This window comes from Mastacembelus armatus, chromosome 1 (assembly GCF_900324485.2).
Source record: "Mastacembelus armatus chromosome 1, fMasArm1.2, whole genome shotgun sequence".
NCBI classification, from domain to species: domain Eukaryota; kingdom Metazoa; phylum Chordata; class Actinopteri; order Synbranchiformes; family Mastacembelidae; genus Mastacembelus; species Mastacembelus armatus.
In genome coordinates, this window is record NC_046633.1 from 24,659,591 (window position 1) to 24,681,290 (window position 21,700).

Consider the following 21,700-nt stretch of genomic DNA (forward strand, 5'->3'; position numbering starts at 1 on the left):
GCAAGCCCTGCAGGGCAGCTTTCTTAGGTAAGCCAGAGAAGCGTGTCAAAGCATGCTGCAATTTCACCGACAGACTCTGGGAATTGGGCTGCCATCATTACTCCATAAACCATGTGAATAAGATTCCCTACACTCCCCTGGTTGCATAAGTAGAGGTTGTAGAAGAGATAATCGTGGGAGCAATAAATCGAAATTCTAAGGATCTTGAGAAACACAAAAGCTCATTGTCTACATTTCACTTGGTTCATGGAGTTTGGGGAATTGTTACTGAGCTGTTTCCTTTCGAGACTGGTTCTTCCAGCAGCATATGAGCAAAAGCTTTACTACAAAAGCTTTATTTCGTCAGAGCTGGAAAATAGTGTTTAATTGGAAGACACAGACAGCTGAAAATTAATGGCACGCTCTTAATTTAGTGTTATATATTGTTCTCAGAGCACCTTTGGAAGGTTTTTTGTAGTTTAACGAATGTTTTGTGTTTATATCTGCAGTCATTTAGCAGCTAACACTGTGTACTGCACATAGATATAACACCTGAAGAAGAATTTGAGAAGCCTTCTCTTGTTATCATGTTAATTCAGTTTGTCTGAATTAACAAGTTTGTCTGCTTCAGCCTATAGATTGATGAAGTTTTCACAGATCAGACACGAGAAATCACTTTGCTTTATGTGTGTGTGCATACACTTAAATTTCTGTTAGCCTATCAGAGAGAGAGAGAGAGAGAGAGAGAGAAGATTAAGAGAGAGTACGAGGAGGAGAGAGTTTGAGTTAAGACCAACCCCCCTGTTGCATGTTTCAGCTAAGGTCTAACTTCCCTCTGCCTTGTCAGTTTGACTGTGACTCACTTGGTGCTTGTGTTTGGATTCTCCTCACTGCAAAGCAGATGAAGTGCAGGATAAGAGTAACGCTACAACAGTTTTAAGGTAATTTTGTTGTGAATCCCATGTTTGCTGCGATGTGGGATAGGTGATGTTATTATTGGCGTTATTTGTTAGTCACTCTTCATACTGTTGCATTTGTGTTGTTTTTATACAGAACAGACTGCTAGAAGAAAAATACCTTTACCTTTAAATTTGAAGGATTTTTGACTTGCTTTAATGTGGAAATTTTACTGTAATGTTTCAATGAACCCAGCGTTTTATGACTTAATTTCCACATGAGGATAAGAAATGATTCCAAATCCTGAGACTTGAGCTTGTATAAGCAATATACAGTGGGAAAGTATTAGAAAATGAAATGTCCATTATTCTTAATGCAAATGTTGATATATACAATTATATATATGTATATACAATTATAATATACTGTACATATTCTCTTAATTCTCTGTCATCCTTAGAGTAGGTTCAAGCTGTTTGAGTCAATGTGGACATGTTACATTATGTTACCAGATTCCTGGAAACAGATTGAATGGATTAAAGTGTCCAGTTCATTTGTTAAATGTTAACATATGACTCCACATTCCCTCACACAACAGAAACTCAATGGAATGTAACTCCAATCACCTCTAATTGTTTTCACCATAAGGTCTAACACCAAAACAGTTAATCCACAACCTTCAATGTATTTATGGTTATACTCTGCAGATGTTGTTCCTGTATTAAACCTCAAAGGTTTAAAGCATGGGATGGATGTTGTGATGGTTCTTGTATAACAACCTTAGAGTGATTGGCATGTATTGTAAATACCAGTATAAAGCCTAGCTGTTTGTTTGACATTAAAATGGTCCCTCTGTCCTTTTGGCCTTTAGTACAACATTCAGGCTCAACTTTAGCATAATTATGATTGTGGTTTCATATCATCCTAATTTCACAGGACTTTCAATCCACAATACAGTCAGATAAAATTTATCTGTAATATATTTCAATATGCTCTATTTGTCAAGAAGAGACAGATGTTTTCCGCTTGAGTACTTATCAACCTTTGCATTTTTGTGGAATTGTGGTTCATGAATTTTGACTCATTACATTTTAAGGATTGGAGTTTCAACTAATAGTACTTCTGCATCTTTTCTTTCCATTATTTCTATTTTTTTGTCTCTGCAGTGTCTGAGCCCTTTGACCAGGACAAAGAGAGCTCAACAGCACCGTCTTCTGGCAAAAAGGAAAACATCTGGAGATTTTTGTGGATTACACAGCATCAACGTCATTTCATCCTTCCATTTGTAGAAGTTCAGGCTTTTTTTCTGTATCTTTTTTGGACTAATTCATCACAAATGCCAAAAACATGTTACCAGAAATGACTTTATAGTCAGTGACTGCAGACAGAGGAGAAGAAAAGCAACATAAAGCATGGAGGCTTCTAGTTCTGCTCATGCTGGGCCCTCGACATCCATATTCCCCACCTCTGCTACGCCCTCCTCTCCCAGCTACTTGCAGTTCTTTGAGGAGTATCAGGACAATTCTGTCATTGTGGATCATTATAACTACACTGGTAAGCTGCAGAGAGACAGATACCGTGAGGGGCTTAAACCAGAGGGCATCGCATTCCTGGTGGTGTGTCTGCTCATTGTCCTGGAGAATGCTGTGGTTCTCATTGCCATTTGGAGGAACAAAAAGTTCCACCTGCCAATGTATTACCTGCTGGGTAACCTAACTCTGTCGGACTTACTGGCTGGGATTACCTACTTTGCCAACATCATAATGTCTGGAGCCAACACTTTGAAACTGACGCCACTGATGTGGTTCATCAGAGAGGGAGGGGTCTTCATCACTTTGGCTGCCTCTGTCATCAGTCTCCTGGCCATTGCAATTGAACGCCATGTTACTATGGTGACTATGAGGCCATACCATGGGGAAAAGAAGGGGCGCATGTTGGCACTGATTGGTGCAAGTTGGGCCCTGGCAGGATTTTTGGGGGTCCTACCAATTTTGGGGTGGAACTGCATCCACAGATTGAACCAGTGTTCGACAGTGCTCCCACTTTATGCCAAGAGCTACATCCTCTGCTGTGTGTCTGTTTTCACTGCAGTGCTCCTGGCCATTGTGATCCTTTATGTCCGGGTTTTCCGCATCGTCCGCACCAACACACAGCGCCAGCAGCTGGGTCTGTCAGGCAGCATGCGAAAAGGCTTTGCGAGGAAATCACAGAAGTACATGGCCCTCCTTAAGACCGTCACCATTGTGGTGGGCGTCTTCATTGCATGTTGGCTACCCCTCTTCCTGCTCCTCCTCCTGGACTTTTTCTGCCCCACCCGCAGCTGCTGCTTGCTCTACAAGGCTGATTACTTCCTGGGAGTAGCCATGGTCAACTCACTCCTCAACCCCATCATCTACACCCTTACCAGTAAGGACATGAGGAGAGCCATTCTGCGGCTGCTATGTCGGCCATGCCTGATGACCAAGGACGGCCAAGTAAAGAAAATCGGGATTCCGTTCTTGGAGTGCAGTTTCAGTAAGACTGAGATGGCCTCTCAGAAGTTAGAGGGGGGACCAGACACAACCATTTCCTCTGGGAATGTTATCACCACCTCATCCCCAAATAAAGGTCTTTACCCCAAGCTCTTCAAGTACAGGACATAGACTGATTGACTGAGTCTGTAAGTGTTTGACTAGATTTCCCACTGAACAGAAGACATGTAGCACATCTTCTATAGAAAGAAAGCACTTCTGGCATTTCCACATTTGGAGTACAGCCAGAAACAGACAAATATACGGAGTCACCCAATCATGACCGTTTAGACAAATGTGCCACCTTGACAAGTCAGACATGGTGCTTAAATGTGAACAGACCCATTTCTTAGATGTGATGATGAACTGTTCCTAACAAATTCACACTGAAATGTCACAATGAATGGACAAGCAGCCTTGGATTCAGCTTTCTGTGTTCTGTGGTTTGTGTGGATGCCAGGCAGGACACTGTCAACCCGAGGGCTGTCATGACTGAAAAAGTGTAAATCTTCTGGGTCAGTGGTGAATGTGTGGTTGGTTTGTAAGTGCCTTAAATACGTCACATTCACTTCCACTACAAACATTCAGTTGTTAGTCTGTGCATGAGCAAACACCTGGATTTTGCTCTTCAAAGGCACAGGGTGTGTGTGCTAGATTTGTTATGATAAAATAATGTGGAGCACATCCACACATATCTGTGTATATGATGCAACGAAAGAGTTATGGGGAGACACAAACATAACAGGAAAGAGTGGGGGCACTCATTCTTAATTGTTCTTACAACAAGGAGGTGTAAAATTGAACCCCCCATCACTGTTTTGAAAGGAGAGATGGTTAACACGTCTGTTACCAGGGGGAAATTTCTTAAGAGCCAGTGGGAGGAAAACAGTGTCATCACACTTTGATTAACTGCTTTTTTCCCTTGTGATATTCTGATGTCTTAACTCCAACTGAAATCAACTCAGCTACAACAGCATCATTGTAATAAGCCCAAAAAATATTATGTCAAAGGTTTTTATTTCAATTTGTGAATAAAGTGTTTCATCAAAGCAGGAGGTTTTTATAACAAGAATGTGCCAGCACTTGTAAGCTAAGTAATGTGTGCTGTTTTATCACAGTATGATTATTCCAAATGATTATTCCAATACTTGCTAGTCATCATGTTAACAGAACATTTATGGGTTAAGGTACGGATTCTTTTCTCATTATGAAAGGAAGTTCACCATAGTTTGTTATGCAGATGTTAGTGCAGTCATTCCAGACCTTATTGATGAATGAGGCAATTTGCTTTTTTGTACTGTAATTCATGTAGTGAACATTTCATATTTCTGAAGACTTTCTCTATGTTGTAAATTATATCTATTTTGTAACAAAAAATAGCTGGCAAACTTTGTTTTTTGTGAAATAAAATGTTTTCTTAAGCGTGTATTAGAGTTATTGGTTTGTTTTCACTGTGCACTGAGACATTACATTGCGTGTGATGCTGTGAATAGAAGAACAGTTTCTGAAGAATCACCAGAGGAAGTCAGCGCCTCTGTCTGACATCTGGTAATGCCATTGGCCTACATAAAGTGTTGCATGTCAGAGGAAGTCTTAAGCACCACACAATGCAGCTTTTATTTAAAGCTCAATTTTTCTTTTTCCTGCTGTCAACCTGTGGGCATGCTTGGTCATCATCTCTTTTTCACCTGCTGCTCAGGCTTGTCATGGCTAAAACAGAGAAACATTAAATGCATTTCCCAGGGAGTTGTACCTTCTGTAGACAGGACAAACCCAATAAACTGTTCATTCAGCTAAAGTTTGCTTATTTCGCTGCAGTATTCACAGCTAAAGGTACATTTTAGTCCAGAGTTGGGGCTTAGTTCAAGTGAACTATTGTACGGGTTTGTATGGGCTCAGTTAAAAAGCACTGCTTGGCGGTGTGTTTAAATGGAAAGACTACATTGAAGTGTTGATATGATTCATTACCACAAGTGCTGGTGGTTTGCCCATATATTAAGCATATATAAGGCATAGCAGTTATTTAAAGCACATACATGTGCAGAGACAATAACTTTTCACACCTCATTATGGAAACTGACTACTTCATCCTCTATGTGCAAAGCAAAGCTTGGTGCGGTCAAACAAGCAGTCTGACAGACTATATAATAGTTATAATAGTTTCTGTTTTTTAATCCAGTGACCCAAAGACATACTTATCTGCACTAACTCACATCACATCACACTGGGACACCCTTGATATAATTGCAGGTGCAGGTGTTCCCCCAGATGTGCACAGTTTCCACAGCACTGCCCTTGTAATACAGATGAATGCTGTACTTCCTCCACACCCACCACAGCTTTGTCCACTGTAATTAGTTTATTTAATAGAAAATATATGATGATACAATATATAACTGCCACTATAACGCTTATATCCATCAGCAGCAGGCAGACATCACAATGCATTTCTAGGGTCATCTATTTGGTGCTGCAAGGCTAACCTCACCTGTATTATGAGGGCAACACCATGGCTCAACTGGGGGATTATAATTGATGGCAGATTCAAGGCTTGTCACGTCGTATTAACCTTTTAGGTACCCCGCCCCTTTTTCGGCACATGGCTGAAAAACACATACCCAAATTAAACTAGCTGTTCTTACATTTTAAGAGTTATATTGATGACCTTGGTGTCGTTTGAAAGAAAAACTTTCCAGTTTTCTATCGGCGCACTGTAAAATATGAAATATGACTCCCCTCCCCCCTCTAGCTTGGATTGCTGCAGGCAACTTACAGTAAGAAGTGGGGGCCTTTTATAGCCCACTGATGCGTCATCAAATATAACGTATCGTATACCGTTTGAAAGGCCTCATCATTGGCTACAAGATGCGTCAGTCATCATTGCCAAACAATACGACTGGCTGATTTTAGTGTCATTAGAAATTGGTTTAGCCCCCTGACTGGAATTTGCTCTGAGGGTGTGAATTCTATTGGTTTTAGGGTTAGTTACGCCGTGAAACGTAACAAACAAGTTTGATTGAGGCCTCATGTGCCACAGAAGTTTGCTATGTCAAACTTTATAGAATAAACGGCGAAATCAACCGTAAAACGAACAGGATTACAGTTTTTCATGAGGAGGACGATGGTTTTATGGATTTACTGTATAATAATACGTTTTTTGGATTAAAACATGGGTGCACTATGTTCTAACAAAACGATATGCGACACTGGATGTTTATGTGCATGTACGAAGTCACACGGCAGAAAAGGTAAGAACCAGCGTACTGTACTGTATTTGTACTGATAAATATTAAGAAACGGAAGTCGCTGTGATAATTCAATCCTAAATTGCTTTATACCATTCGAATCATGAGACTTTAAGGTTTTATTCGACATAAGTTTTGTCAATCGTTATTCAAATTTATCCGACGATCAATACAATTCTTCTCCCGCCCACGGTAGATTGGTGACCAACAGGTGTTAACAGTAGGGGTGGGCGGATCGATCCTAATATCGATAATATCGATACCAACGCTAGTATTGATATCGGTCGATACCCCGACAAAAATATGGATACTTGAATTGAATTTTTACTCCCGTATGCACAGCTGCCGTTTTTTCAAAGAGGCGACCTAACTATCTTGTCTGTCTGCATCTCTAAGTAAGTGCCTGTGTGTAAGTGGCGTGCCTGTGGCTGTATGCTGGTCTTGTAGAGCGAAGCAGGGCTTGTAGAGCTAATAAGTCAGTGTGGGTCAGCACGGTGGAGTTGCCTCACAGCAAGAAGGTTCCTGGTTTGAAACCCATCAGGGGCCTTTCTGTGTGGAGTTTGCATGTTCTCCCTGTGCTTGTGTGGGTTTTCTCCAGGTACTCTGGTTTCCTCCCACAGTCCAAAAACATGTATGTCAGGTTGATTGGTGACTCTAAATTGGCCATAGGAGTGAGTGTGAGTGTGTGAGGTTGTTTGTCTCTATGTGGCCCTATGATGGACTGGTGACCTGTCCAGGGTGTACCCCTGCCTTTCACACCAAAGAGAGCTGGGATAGGCTCCAACAGATCCCTGTGACCCTGGTTAGGAATAAGTGGGTATACATGATGGATTACAGTGTGGGTCTTTGCCCCAGCAGACTTATAGTTGGCTTTTGGCACCACCTTGTGGCTCTTAATAAGAGAATACATGAATTACGTATTTTTGCAAGAGGGGAGAAACTTGCTGGTATGTCAGCACCTGTCTGGAGCAAGCAGATTTCTCTCATGCTGCTGTAGGAGCCATTTACAAACATTGTTGATGAACATTCGTTTGTTTTTGAGGAAAGAGGTCTGACAAGCAAGGTAAGCTGCAAAATCATCAAGCAATATGAGCTTAGGGGACATTATATCTGTTTCTTCACCGTGTTTTAGTCATTTCCCTGCTGAAATCTATTCATATTGCTTTAAACTGACGAACTGATGAGTTTGTCCTTGTATAATCTTTGCTGACCATAACGTACTGAGTGCAGGAGAGACATTTCTCAGCACCATCCCACGGTTTATTTCTAACAGGTTAGATTGACGTCCAGGCCACAGTCTCGGGCAGCCTGCCAGCAGCTTTTCCTTCACCCTGGGAGCTCCTTCTCAATAAAAGCCCCCCCCCCCAGGGACGGAGCTCACTGCAGTTAATCTACATCGGAGGCAGGTCCGGCTCGGTGGAGGCGGACTCTTATTGTGAAAGCGAGAGGACGCCGGTACAATGCTTAGTCATGGTGAGTTACAGCTTTGCCCCCTCCTTCCTGTGGCGCACAGCTCGGCGGACAGAGATGGAGGATCCGGACTAGAGTAGGTGAGTTTGTTTTATTGTGGATTTTAAAAAACAGCAGCGACGTGAACGGAGCTGGAAGCGCTTTGCTCGCGTTTTGTTTTGAAGCTGTGGCTCCGCCGGCTATGACCAGAAGCCTGATTTGTTGTCAGCTTCGTTTCCGAGACGTTTAACTTATTTGTCTGAGCAAACATCCAGCTCAATGTCGTCGCTTTTATACTCGTGTCCCCCTTTTTGTTTTCCGAATTATTTTGAACCAAACAGCCGCAGGAACGAGACGAGCTGCGTTTGTTGTTTTTAAAACAAAGGGGCTGAGGAAACGCTGCTTTTGTCTGAAAAGCTGTTACGGCGCGGAAATCTAACTCCATTTGGGTTTATGTAAGGACTGGCTTCGCTTCTGGGTCATGTTTTGGTACATCCAGTTCCAGGGTTTGCTCAGCGAAGAGTCCAGGATGAGTCACCGAGCAAAGCGCGTTGCCAAAATACCCATGAAACAGCGTGAACACGCCTGTTGGCGCTGAAATACCCACATAGCTGGATTATGGTGTTTACCTCTCACCATTAAAAGTTATTATTATTATTATTATTATTAATAAAGGGCATTTAGTCTCTAGCAACGTCACATCTAGGAATTACAGGCCTGGACAGGGGGTTCCCAAAGCGGGGTGCAGGGTCTGTCAGGTTGGTCCTTGAAGGTGTTTACAGGTCTTCATGTTGACCCACTTATTGTGAGTCAATGTCAGATTATTGGCATTATTGATTAAGCTTAATCTAACTGGTTGCATGTAGATCTAATAAAGTCAATTATGTTTAGCAGGTTGACAGTGAAGCAGTAACTACACTGTATTGATCGATCATTTAAGTGTTTCAGCCTGAGCATTTACTGCATTTTTCTGTTTTATATCAAGAGACTTTAAATCATTGGAAAATGAACTGCTGAACCACAGACTTTGGAAGAGGCCAAGTTTAAAGTTTAGGACATAACTAATGACATTTTTAGAATAATAAAGGAAATAGTTTGTAGGTTAAATGATAATGGTTGTTTGGTTTATGTTTGGTTTCCCCAGAGCTCATGGTGGTGCCTTCAAAGAAACGCAGACAACAGAGAACTTTAACTGGAAAAGTTTCCAAAACAGACAAAATCTTTGTCACCTGTCAAATTGACCATCTGTGTCAATAATATTATTATATATTAAACAACCAATATCCTCTGATTATAGGGCCTGTTGTTTAACTTGACACCTAAAGCTGTTTATAAACTGACTTTTAAATCACCTGGAACCTGTAATCATTTACAACATGATATATCAGAGATGTTTGAACATTTTATGATTTTAATTATCTGCACATTTTATTGTAATATGTTGTTCTATTGCACAGCACTTGGGCACAACCTGGTTGCTTTAAATGTGCTGTCTAAATAAAGTTGTAGTTGCAGAGATGTGCTGCAGGTACCAGCTTAGACTGAAGGTGCCTGTTTGTCAGCGAGCGCTTTCTGTTTCTGCCTCTGAGTGCGAGCGAATTGAGCAATATGTTCTTCTGTGAAACTATTTTCCCAGAGTCCCTGAAGGAGAAAAGCTCAGCAGTCAATTGGAATCGCAGTGTGTTTCATATTACATCAGGCTTAACTGCTGCCTGAATCTGTTTATGATGGTCGCTGACGTTTCCCCTTCGCTGAAAAAACCCAAAAGCACAGATGTGATGAAAATTTTGTGTGTGTCATCTTTACTCAGTAATCTAGTTGCAGATTGTGAGGCCGGTGCAGTGTCGACTTATCACAACCTCAGGTAATGATTAGTGTGTGCACAACTTGACGACTGCTTTGTTATGTAACTCTGCACACTCACAGTGCCATTGTTGATGAGTAACTCTGACCCTCCCTCATTGGAGACTGTTCTTTGTACTGTATGTCAGTTTACAGGCACTTTCCGAAAAGAAGAAGTTGAGCTGAAAATATTAGAGAGATTCAATTTGCAGCATTCCTCTAGGTCATTTTAATTATGTGAAACAGGGTCTGTGTTCGTCTTTGTGGACTCGTGCCCACATATTCCCAGTAGAAATAGTTTTTGTAAAGTGCCTTGAGTTGTATTGTGATTTGGCGCTATACAGATAAAATTGAATTGAATTGAAATATTCATATTTCCAAACTTGTCTGCATAGCTGCCTCCTGCTAGTTTTATCGTCCACTGCAGCAGATTTCTCTTAAATGTAAAAGTGGCCCTTAAATGCTGATTAACAGAGATGTTTTTTTGGCTTCCATGGTTGTGAAAACATGTTGTGATCCATCTGTTAGTGAGAACCTGTCAGACTATGCTTAGAATTTGTTGGCTGTTGCATAAACTGTTCCCTGTGTTCCAGCCCCCATCTGGATCAGTCACAGGACAGTGAAAACAGCAGTCAGTCATGCTGGCCACCTACAGTCAAGCCTAACTTGAATCCCGTTGTCACAAAGAACACTTCCCTTTTAGTTTTACCCTCACATCGTTTACATCCACAATTAGCTATTTTTACTAATACGACAAGGCTCTTTGTTGCACTGCTTTTAAATGTGGCTTTATTGGTTTAGATGTGGAAGTAACAAGTGTGTTTAACCACTTTAAGGAAAGTAGAAGGAACTGGTTTTTAAAATGAGCTGGTAAAGAAGAAAACTTCAACCCGGTGACCTGCACCAAGAGGAATAGACTGTGGACTAGAAAGGCATGATTATAGTGACAGCACAGCATGGACAAATTTTTGCCGTTGATACCTGTGCCAGGCCGTTTGTAAATAACAAGAACCAGACACAGGAGCTAATTTATTCTTAAGATGTAAACAAGTTTGTTGTGTTCAAAAATGTTCTCGCACTCTGAATTTTCTTTGGTCCAGACCTGTTATCTGAGTCATGAGCACACACACTGCCTTTGTTTGTTTTAATGAATCATAGCGCCTGAATCTGAATGAGTTTGGTATTACGATAGTAAAGCTGACTTAATTTAAAAATAGATAATATACAGTATATAACAAACATAATGCTAAATAAATATTCTGCTACAGGTAATATGTTTCCAACAAAAACACAACTTTTTAGTTTACTAAAGTATTTTAGATTTTACTTTTCTATTAACATTTTCGAATTATTACCGCGTTTTAGTTTGGTGATTTCTGACAGTAGATTTGAATCTCTGTAGTCAGTCTTTTTTTTTTTTTTTGAATCTAGTGTGACATGTTTGTGAATTAAACTTTCCCATAAAACAGGCAGCCTTATATGGTTTAGTGCCATCGGCACAGAAAAGAGTAAAAGCATTTTCTTAATATATTTGTCAGCATTTGTCAGATGAGCGCTTTTGTGTGTGTGTGTGTAGAAGCTTTGGCAGATTTTCTGACTATACTGTCTCACTATCTCCCTACCGTTTTTCCCACAGCTGTCATCTAAACGTCAACTGCTCCCGAGTAAACACAGCGGTGCAAACAAATTCCTTAACTGGGCAATCTTGAGGAAGAAGTCTCCGGAGAAAGCCAACATACACACCCCCACATTCCCAAGGGCTCCACGTTACACTTTTGGCACCAGCCCCTGTAGTTTTTTTTTTTTTTTTTTTACCACCCTTCCACTGCCTCAACTACAGTATCTTACCCTGTACCTCTCAACAGAATTGTAGTCCTCTGAAGGGAGCTTTAATTTACCTCTTTAAAATGAAGCAGTAAATCAGGCTTTTTTTTCCCTCTCTAGAGTAATCAGTATGCAGGACACACCTGCCCCAGCGGTGAATTTCTTAATATTTACATGAATCTTTAATTATATTTGGTTTTTATGTCATGGATATATAATAGATTGCTTTTTTAAAAACATTTAAGAAATTAATATTAATTTGGTGATTAAAAAATGAGATGATTCCCCAGACAAAGAAATGTTATTGCAATAGACTGATTGATACAGGAGCTCACATGGAGTATCTCGTAATGCCGTAATGAGCAGCAGGCCTGGATTCAAGTACTGACCAGAACAACGAAATCCTCATGTCCACATAAGTCAGATTTAAACTTTCTCAGCGACCAAACCCAGGAGAGCCTGGAGCTTTCTTTTTAGTCTTAATTTATACATTTATTTCACCTATGCCTGCATGTAGTGCAAGGATGCCCCCATAACACTGTCCACTATTCTTGAGAAAGACACCGAGGAGGAGGAGAAAGGGTAGGAAATGACAGAGTGCCTAACAGAATACAAAGCGCTGGTGACTCCGTCCACGCGCAACGGCCACCGCGTCTTCAGCTACACACTAGAGAGCCACACGGCAGCTGCCTTCACCATCATGAATGAGCTGCGTCTGGAGCGCCAGCTGTGCGATGTCACGCTGCGTGTCCGATACAAGGACCTGGAGGTGGTGGATTTTATGGCTCACAAGGTGGTTCTGGCCTCGTCGTCTCCGGTCTTCAGGGCCATGTTCACCAACGGCCTGAAGGAGTGTGGAATGGAGTTAGTGCCCATCGAGGGAATTCACCCCAGGGTTAGTCAGACATCATCTTGAAAGAAATGTTAGTTTGATGTTTACTATTAAGCTCATGTAGGTGCACAGATGAACACAGCACCTACCTCGGTAGCTGGATGCGGCAAGATGCAAATTTGTCTAAACACACAAATGCAGTCCCACTAATTTTCTCTTTCAATCATTTCACACCTGTTCAGGTTATGGAGAGACTGATAGAGTTTGCCTACACCGCCAGCATCTCTGTGGGTGAGAAGTGCGTGATCCACGTTATGAACGGTGCCGTCATGTACCAGATAGACAGTGTGGTCAAGGCCTGCTGTGATTTCCTCGTACAGCAACTTGACCCCAGCAACGCCATTGGTATTGCCAATTTTGCTGAGCAGATAGGTTGCACAGAGCTCCACCAGAAGGCCCGGGAATACATTTACATGAACTTCAGCCAGGTAAAGATCAGACAGTGTTCCAGTAGTTTTGTTTGTAAACATGAACTGAATTTTGTTTGTATTTTGAGGTTTATGTTTTTAGATTAACTTGGGGCATTTATTTGGTAGTTAATGAAGACAGTATAGAACAAAGATAGCCAACATTGCTGCTCTGTGGTATATATCTTAAACATTATGTGACCATACACAGAATACATTTTGTATTGGAAGCTCTGGAGCATGACATGAAATTGGGCTAGCAGTCCTTTAAGTGGCATCAATCAGGCTGTGCCAGGTGCTTTTGAAAGTAAGAGCTGCTCCTTGCACCAGTTTAATTACTACTAAGTGGATAAACAGTTGTCTGTGAGTTTTAATGTCACCGTTTAGTGGCTGTGCCCTGCTGTGATGATGTATAGGAGTTTGAGAGCCTTCCATTTTGGGGACATATCTATGGGCAGTGACATTTCATTAGGAGTTTACATAATGTTCATATAATCTGAAAATGAATAATAATTGCCCTCACATGTCGTAGTGTACCTGTCGAAACAGTGACATAAATGCATCTGCATTGGTCATAACTGAAAAAAGAAACTAAGCTTCACGGTTCTTTAGTGATATTTGTGTTACTGGTTTGTGTGTAAAGTGCTTGGTGGTGTAAGTAAAGGCTGTTCCACTTGTTCCAATGTGGTTTCTGCTGGCTGACTCTTTTTCCGCTTCAGACTTGCTAACAACTGGCCTGTGTCTTTGTGCAATGATTGTCAAGAATGCAAGCTATGAGTCATGATGAGTAGTGTGTGGGTTTAGATGTGGTTGGAGCATACGTAAATGCAAAAGATAAGTAATAAAGAAACGAAAGGACACTCAAAACTGATCCCTGATTAGTTGATAGCATAGACAGAGAAGGGGTAGGTTAGGCAGCTCACTAAGTGTCATGTAAAACCTCTCTATGGTTTAGTCTCATGCCTTTTGAATTTCTGTTTGCATAAAGAAGCATGGAAATCCAGATAACAAGAGCACTCCATGAAATCTGTTTTCTATTTTCAAATATATGATACATAAATAGTACAATGTTTGAACCTTACTGTATTCTCCTCTCCAAAGATGTGGTTTGAGAAATACTGTGACTGTCAAAAGGCTTTAAGCCAGATTTCCTGGGTATTTAATCTGTGTGCTAGTCTAAACAATACTTATTTTGTCACTGCATTGTCTCCCAAATAATCTTATAGGACATTTGTGTCACACAAAGCTGTGAATTATTTGGATTTGTTTAGACAATTTTCTGTCTCTGTTTACTTACAGGTATTATACAACTGCAGACTGATATAATTATTTCATTATTATGAACATCTCTAATATTGTTCTAAGCAGCCAGTAAATTAAGAAAATACTCACACAATCCCATTTTGTCAACATAGTTGATGAAATGCCATGTCTTTATTAGTTAATAGCTGATAATTAGTTGACTAATAGACACCAGAATATATTTGTATGGCCTTGTACTTTACTTAATCTTTGGAGCCTTATAATATAAGCATTTTATTAAAAGGAACTTGACAGCAGAGTCTCAGAGTCATTTGAGAAGCATTAAATTAAAAAAAATTTAAAAAAAGATTCTAGAATAGCAGCTATGTCCAAGCTGTCCGACATCTCGATGCTCAGAAAATTGTATTTTAAGCAGACGAGAAATAAACCAACAGGCTGAAACAGTTTTATGTATCTTTTTATTTAATCTTCACTTATTCAAATATGCACTTTGATATTTAAGCAGCAGCATTTAAGACAGGCTGAAGTTGCTGCTAATCCTTCTTGATTTAGTCTTTATCATTTCAAGGTGAGAATGAATCATTTTCACCTAGTTTGGATTTTTAAGCTTTTAACTGTTTTATGCATTGTTGTTTATTGGAGTATATGGCAGAGTTTATTCTTGTGTGTAGCAAATTCCAATGGATACGTCAATGGATATATCAATAAAAATATTGAAAGAAAGTTTTCATCCCTATCCTGTCCCTAGGTGGCGACCCAGGAGGAGTTTTTCAACTTGTCTCACTGCCAACTGGTCACTCTCATCAGCCGCGATGAGCTCAATGTGCGCTGTGAATCTGAAGTCTTCCAGGCATGTGTGGCCTGGGTGCGCTACGACAGGGAGAACCGGCGACCGTATGTTCAGGCCTTACTTCAGGCTGTCCGCTGCCATTCCCTCACCCCCAATTTCCTGCAGGCCCAGCTCCAGTCACTGGACTGGGACCCCCAGTGCAAAGACTACCTAGCCCAGATCTTCCAGGACCTTACCCTGCACAAACCCACTAAAGTCATTTCTTGCCGAACTCCAAAGGTGCCACAGCTCATCTATACAGCAGGGGGTTATTTTCGTCAGTCTCTCAGCTACCTAGAGGCATTTAATCCATGTACGGGAGCTTGGCTGAGGCTAGCTGACCTGCACGTGCCCCGTAGTGGCCTGGCAGCCTGTGTGATAAGTGGGCTTTTCTACGCAGTTGGTGGAAGAAACAATGCACCCGATGGCAACATGGACTCAAATGCTTTGGACTGCTACAATCCTATGAACAACTGCTGGCTGCCGTGTGCACCGATGAGTGTGCCTAGGAACCGAATCGGAGTCGGTGTCATTGACTGCATGATATACGCAGTTGGTGGATCACATGGATGCATTCATCATAATAGTGTGGAAAGGTAAGTGAATTGAATTTAATAAGAAATGCTGACACTTATGTTTCACAATTTCTCTGCAAAGACCAAAGCCAATGCTGAATTTATCCCTTATTCATTGTATTATTACAGTCAGCTTCATTGTTGGTTCACTACAATATGTAACTCAGCAGGTGACATTTACAAAACAGGCTCAGGTAACTTCCTGCAAATGGTCTGTTCCACTTCTCGTATTGTATATTCAGTTCACACAAAGTTTCAAAGAGGAAGCTTTAATGTGTCAAGGATTTTTGTATGTGTTTTAAAGATAAAAATGAATAATGGTTAAAGCCACAGATAGAAAATAAAATGTCTTCATATACTGTAACATTATTCATGTTCAGTTTCTTCCTAGTTGGTCTGAACAACAAACATCTCATTGTAGTAAGTTGTAGAGTAAGAGGGTAGATGATGTTTAGGACTATTTTAAATATTTGCCACCTACACATGTTGACGTATTAGTCCTGCTGAGTAGGCATGACCCAGACACCTGTGGCACAGTCCATAATATGTCTGTAATACAGTTTGAAAATGTACCTAAGCTCTGACTTTAGTATCCAGATGATGCAGATAGAGAGCAGTGAGATAGCAAATGTGTACCATGCAAACCGCAGGACTCTGAAACAGGAACATGCCCAACCTGTCTGAATACCAAAGGACTGACTCAGAGTCTCAGGATCACAGACAACAGGGACTGGATAAGTGACACAAGTGAACCAGGGCTGCACAGTTCATCAATAGTACCATTAGTGTTGTGGTGTGTTCCAACAAAAACAACAACCCGTCATGCTAGTAAGTGAGAACGTGAATTCTTTCCTGGTGGGTTGATAAAACGGGGACACAGATGTTAGAAGAAAGTTGGAAAATCACCACTGCTTTTTGTTTGTTCTTCTCTGCAGGTATGATCCAGAAAGGGACCAGTGGCAGCTGGTAGCCCCCATGTTGACACGACGTATTGGCGTGGGTGTTGCTGTTATCAACCGGCTGCTTTATGCTGTGGGGGGGTTTGACGGGGCCAACAGACTCAGCTCCTGTGAGTGCTACAACCCAGACAGGGACGAATGGAAGACTATGGCTCCCATGAACACTGTCCGCTCAGGAGCTGGTAAGGAATAAATAGAACTGCTGCTTTATAATGAAAAGTCTGTCTTCACAATACAGTCTGCAGGGAACGTTGGGCACATTTTCATGCATAAACCAGCTTTATAATTATAATGTCACACATTTGATTCTACCCCTAAACCTTTACGACAGGAGGAGCCAACCTACCCTGCTGATTTTCCAACTATCCCTGCCCTTCCAGTTTCTGATTGGCTGAACATACCTGATCCAGTTAATCAGAATTGGGTTGGGCAGGGGATAGCTGGAAAACAAGCAGGGTAGTGGCTTTTGAAAACCAGGGCTGGTGAGCTCTGCTAATGGCATGTCAAAACTGGTGTTATGGCACAAAACTGTTAAAATAAAGTTGAAAATGTTTTTAAAAAGAGTCAGAAAAATGTTCTGATCTTCCTATGCACACACACAATATCAGCTAAAAAATATTAAACACTACTGATAAAATCATCATCACCAAAGCATTTGCATTTTGCACATAGAAAGTTGGGTATATCTTCATGTATCCCTAAGCATGACTCAGTTAAGTTATTTAGATAATTTTGAAGTTTTACAGGTGTCTGGCACAGTTAATCTTTTACTTTTTTCTGAGTATTGTGTTGGAATTTCAAAACTCTGGCTAATGCTTGTAGGATTTCCTACTGCTCAGTAATGTGCCATGTGAATAAACTAATGTTTTTCTAGGTGTGTGTGCACTGGGGAATCACATATTTGTGATGGGTGGCTATGATGGCACCAACCAGCTGAACACAGTGGAGCGCTATGATGTGGAAACTGATACATGGAGCTTTGCTGCCTCCATGAGGCACAGACGCAGCGCTTTGGGAGTCACTGCATTATATGGACGCATCTATGTATTGGGTGAGTAGTAGCTGAACTAGAAACTTCCTGTTAAGTGTAAAAGAACTGTACTGTATAATTTTACTGTCAAACCTGTTTAATTTACAACAAGGATCAGGCACTTTTTAGTCTTATACTGTTAACTGTCCACATTTCAATGACTAACTTACCGGACTATAAGTTGCACCAGAGTATTAGTCGCTTTTAGCAAAAACAGCCTTGTTGAACAGAAAAAATAGTCGCATTTCTAATTATAGTCTAAATTACCCTGTGAATAACATAGGCTAGGCGTAAAAATGAGCAGAAGTGCATCACCGAATTAATTCATCTGCCTCAATTAACGTTAAACAACTGCACCAACGTCGGGGTGGGGGAGATGAAACAACATCTCCTCCTCTCTCAGGTTGCCTGAAAGTCAACACTCAGTCCAAACTTTGTTTCAGCTGCAGACTTTATTACCTGCACTGTGAAATCTGCAGTACAGCTCTTTGTTTAGGCCAGCATTTTCACTTGTTACACTAGGAGTTAGAGTTTAGCGTGAACATAAGTGTTTTTACTTTTTCAGCAGTACAATCTTCAATTGAATCAAGAGTGTCATGTAACACTAGTGACTACTCTGTAAATATACACATATAAATCGCAGGACAAGCCACAGGAGTAAAAAAAAAAAAAAAAAAAAAGTGACTTATAATCCAGAAAATACGACCATAATCTTAGTCCATCTACAGTGATTTTTCCTTAATACTAATGGAGAAACATTTACATAAAATTTTCATTTATTTTGTGGAGATGTTTTTATCAGACATAGTGAAGCAAACTGTTTTTCATTTTCACCGAACTTTAAAAACCATTTATAAAACCATGAATAATGAAAACTGAAAAGACTCATTTGCCAGTATTAAAAAATGAATACTTGATACTTTGATGTTTTATTAATGTTGCATATTATTATGAAAGGCCCTGGAAGTGGCACACATAGCATTCATTGTTTATACTTGTGTTTGATAAGTTTATGTTGTGACAAAAGCATAAGGCTTGAACTCTGTTTCCAGTTCTTGAGCAGTCCTACTGCATAGGCTTTTGTGACTATGTGAAACATGATGAAAAACCTCTTTCAATTGATTATGATTATGAATCCAACAAAGCTACAGGATTGTAACACTCATTGTTCTGCTTGTAGGAGGTTACGATGGCAACACTTTCCTGGATAGTGTGGAGTGTTACGACCCAGAGAAGGACACCTGGTCTGAGGTGACGCACATGACGTCAGGGAGGAGTGGGGTGGGCGTGGCTGTTACCATGGAGCCCTGTCAGAAAGAGCTGACTCAATGTCAAAAGTGCAACAGGGAATGTGGCGCAGCATCACTGACCCATCAGTCGGCAAACTCTGGGTCAGAGTCTCATCTCGGTCGGCCCTTTGGCAATGGCACATGAGACGTATTGCTAGACCCCTCTCTCTCAGACACACACGCACACACGCATACACATACACATGCACACACACACACACACATACATACACATTCAGGACGAGTACTCCAAAGCTCCTTTCTGTCTTCCCAAATCAAAATAAGGACCGTCACAACTGATTAGAGACATGTCAGCTAAAACACCATGCACTGCCTCACTGGTTGTAATAATCACAGTTTATGAATTTAAAAAATAAATCAGAAACACTTTATTTTAAAAGTGTAATGTTGATACTGTTTTATTAGATGATAAAAGTAATGTCAAGTATGACCCTAGGTCTTTCAGCGCACATTTATTAATTTGTTTGTGGTAATTTTTGTTCCACTAGAATCAACAGACCTTGTATGTTCATATCTGGCATTTGAAGTTTTCAGTCGGACCATCATCTCCCAGGTTTGAGCTCTAGGAGGGAAGGGCTGCAAAACAATATGGGACATTAATGAGCTCAAAGAGTCATTGGGGGGAAAAGGTAAATCTGAGTGAAGAAAAATAATTCAAATGATCCCTTTTGTAACAAAGATGAAAGTAGCATTTGTCAGTCAGTATAGGCAGCAGAGTTCAAAGTGCCATTACGATGCCTGTGGGCATTACTGACATCAGTATATTGTGTTGAGGTGCTTATGTTGGACAGTCACTGTGTAGTCTGTAGAAACTGTAGATGTTAACCCAGCCACAAGATGAGGTTTGTACATGACAGTGGGTCTCACGCTAAACTGCTCTTAGTTTTTCTAAGGATCTTACTTGTGTGTTCCATGTCAGATTCAGCAAATTCTCCTAAGAACCTTTTGTAAATTGCTCTTTTCATTCTGGTTTATGCTACCTCTCATCAGTACGTGTACATTTTTGAGATTTCACCATTAGCAAAATAAATGCAACCACATTAATTCAGGCTACTTGTTCCACTTTGTTTTTTTTTTTTGTTTTTTTGGCAAGTTTTGTTCTGAGAGTAAAGAAAATTTCGCATCAAGCTTCAAGATCTGGTGTTAAAAGTCTGCAGTCAGTAGGATAACAAATTTAGCTACGTCAGTGGAAAATAACAGCATCATCACAGAGTTGTGATGACAGAAAGAAGGAATGGGTTGATATGGACTTTTAACTAATTCATGATTGAATTCTGGAAAAAGGGGCCTCTGAATCATGTCTGGTATAATTGATATGTGGAGTGCCAAGAGAACGAGGAAAAACGTTCTGACCTAAAGAAAGAAAAAATACAGTAGCATTTTAAAAAAAATCTACGTGTTTTATAAAAACATTAATTACTGACACAATTGATTGACCTCTCCCGACAGACTCTTTTTACACCTGCCAGACGTCCGAAACAGAAGTGACCATGTTTGTGCATTAGTGTTCAAATATTGTATGCTAATGAGAAAAACTTGCTTAAAGAAATGTATTTGTAACAGCAATTTAAGCTACAAAGGTTTTTAAGTGATGTTTTGTACATTGATATTCTAAGAAGCCTTGTACAGAATTTCAGAGCTTACTTTTTTAATTTATTTGTTCAGATTCTTTTGGTTTTCTCGATCGTCTAAACTGACATCAATAATTGTATTGAATTGAACTCTGGTGTTTTTGAATGACTAGCATGCATTGTACCTAGGTAGGATTGCCTGTTAATACTAATTTTGGGTGTTTAAGAAAAAAAAAATTGCTTGACTTCAAATGGGGCCTTTTCCTGTCTGTCAGTAGCTGGAATGGAAATTAGCATATTTAAGGTCTGCTTTGTACATTTTTTTTCAGCACAAGAAATACCCTGTACAATAAAACATTGTAAAGTAAAATATATGTTTATTGTACTGCTGTAGTCCTGTAGTTGTTTTTGGTTCTTATCTGTCTGAGTGTTTGGCTTATTTTCATTTAGTCCCACATGAATGTTTGTTTTGCTGTGAAACATTAACCTGGTGTGATCACTGGGGGGAGCCCAAGAGGGCCAATATGACCAGGAGTCATATTATTCTAGTTCAGGTTTCAGATACACATTGGCCAAGTCACTTTTTCTTCTCGTTTTTCAGTCAGTCTGACACTGTTGTACCTATGCCATCGATTGGCCACCCATGATGGCTGCTGACACATTTCCTGTCTTAAACCTGCAGGTGGATGTGCAGGACCATTATTATAATTATCCCAGAGGAAAACGTCCTTGATCACATGGCTTATAGCAGTATCAAGAAATAATCCTCCTCAGCATAGAAAGGCCACAGTGGACATAGTGGAAAACTGAGCTGTAGTAAAGTGTGTGTGTGTGCTCTGTATGGAAAAGTATTCTCATCTTCAATGCACCTTTGTTTTACACTAAATTGTCAAATTCAAATAATGTTTTAAGTCTCCAGCCTTTGACTTACCAAGTAGTAAACACAATTACAACTCAATATTTAAGGAAACCTCAACCATTAGACCCTGAACAAGAGCAGGTAATACAAAAAAATGAAAATACTGTGGTCAACAATGATGATATTGAATGTCCAAGTGACATATTTATGTAATATTTTACATGTCTTATGACAGGACTGGGACATTCACCTTTGGATG

At 40.4% G+C, this 21,700-nt stretch overlaps 2 protein-coding genes across 5 annotated transcripts; both read left to right on the top strand.

Annotated features, from left to right (window-relative positions):
• Positions 1-807: 807 nt before the first annotated feature.
• s1pr5b (sphingosine-1-phosphate receptor 5b) lies at positions 808-4,807 on the top strand. The gene is made up of 2 exons (XM_026302787.1): positions 808-920; positions 2,043-4,807. The coding sequence occupies exon 2, from the start codon at positions 2,289-2,291 to the stop codon at positions 3,516-3,518; it is 1,230 nt and encodes a 409-aa protein (XP_026158572.1). The 5' UTR covers positions 808-920; positions 2,043-2,288; the 3' UTR covers positions 3,519-4,807.
• A 2,758-nt stretch (positions 4,808-7,565) lies between these two features.
• On the top strand, positions 7,566-20,975 carry keap1b (kelch-like ECH-associated protein 1b). Of its 4 annotated transcripts, XM_026302784.1 has the most exons (9): positions 7,566-7,694; positions 7,905-8,181; positions 9,891-9,944; positions 11,559-12,641; positions 12,821-13,066; positions 15,057-15,733; positions 16,648-16,853; positions 17,546-17,722; positions 18,882-20,975. In XM_026302784.1, exons 4-9 carry the CDS (start codon positions 12,336-12,338, stop codon positions 19,133-19,135), a joined length of 1,866 nt encoding a protein of 621 aa, XP_026158569.1. In that variant the 5' UTR covers positions 7,566-7,694; positions 7,905-8,181; positions 9,891-9,944; positions 11,559-12,335; the 3' UTR covers positions 19,136-20,975. The 4 variants fall into 4 exon arrangements, with proteins under 4 accessions (XP_026158569.1, XP_026158568.1, XP_026158571.1 ...); XM_026302783.1 differs by lacking the exon at positions 9,891-9,944; XM_026302786.1 differs by lacking the exon at positions 9,891-9,944 and having other exon boundaries at positions 7,905-8,177.
• Positions 20,976-21,700: the final 725 nt, after the last annotated feature.

Excerpts from the sequence above, each read along its gene's own strand:
- keap1b (XM_026302784.1), top strand. The coding sequence starts at position 12,336 with ATGACAGAGTGCCTAACAGAATACAAAGCGCTGGTGACTCCGTCCACG. Across the intron at positions 15,734-16,647 it reads CATCATAATAGTGTGGAAAG|GTATGATCCAGAAAGGGACC; the intron begins GTAAGTGAATTG and ends TCTTCTCTGCAG. Across the intron at positions 17,723-18,881 it reads TGGACGCATCTATGTATTGG|GAGGTTACGATGGCAACACT; the intron begins GTGAGTAGTAGC and ends TTCTGCTTGTAG.
- s1pr5b (XM_026302787.1), top strand. The coding sequence starts at position 2,289 with ATGGAGGCTTCTAGTTCTGCTCATGCTGGGCCCTCGACATCCATATTC.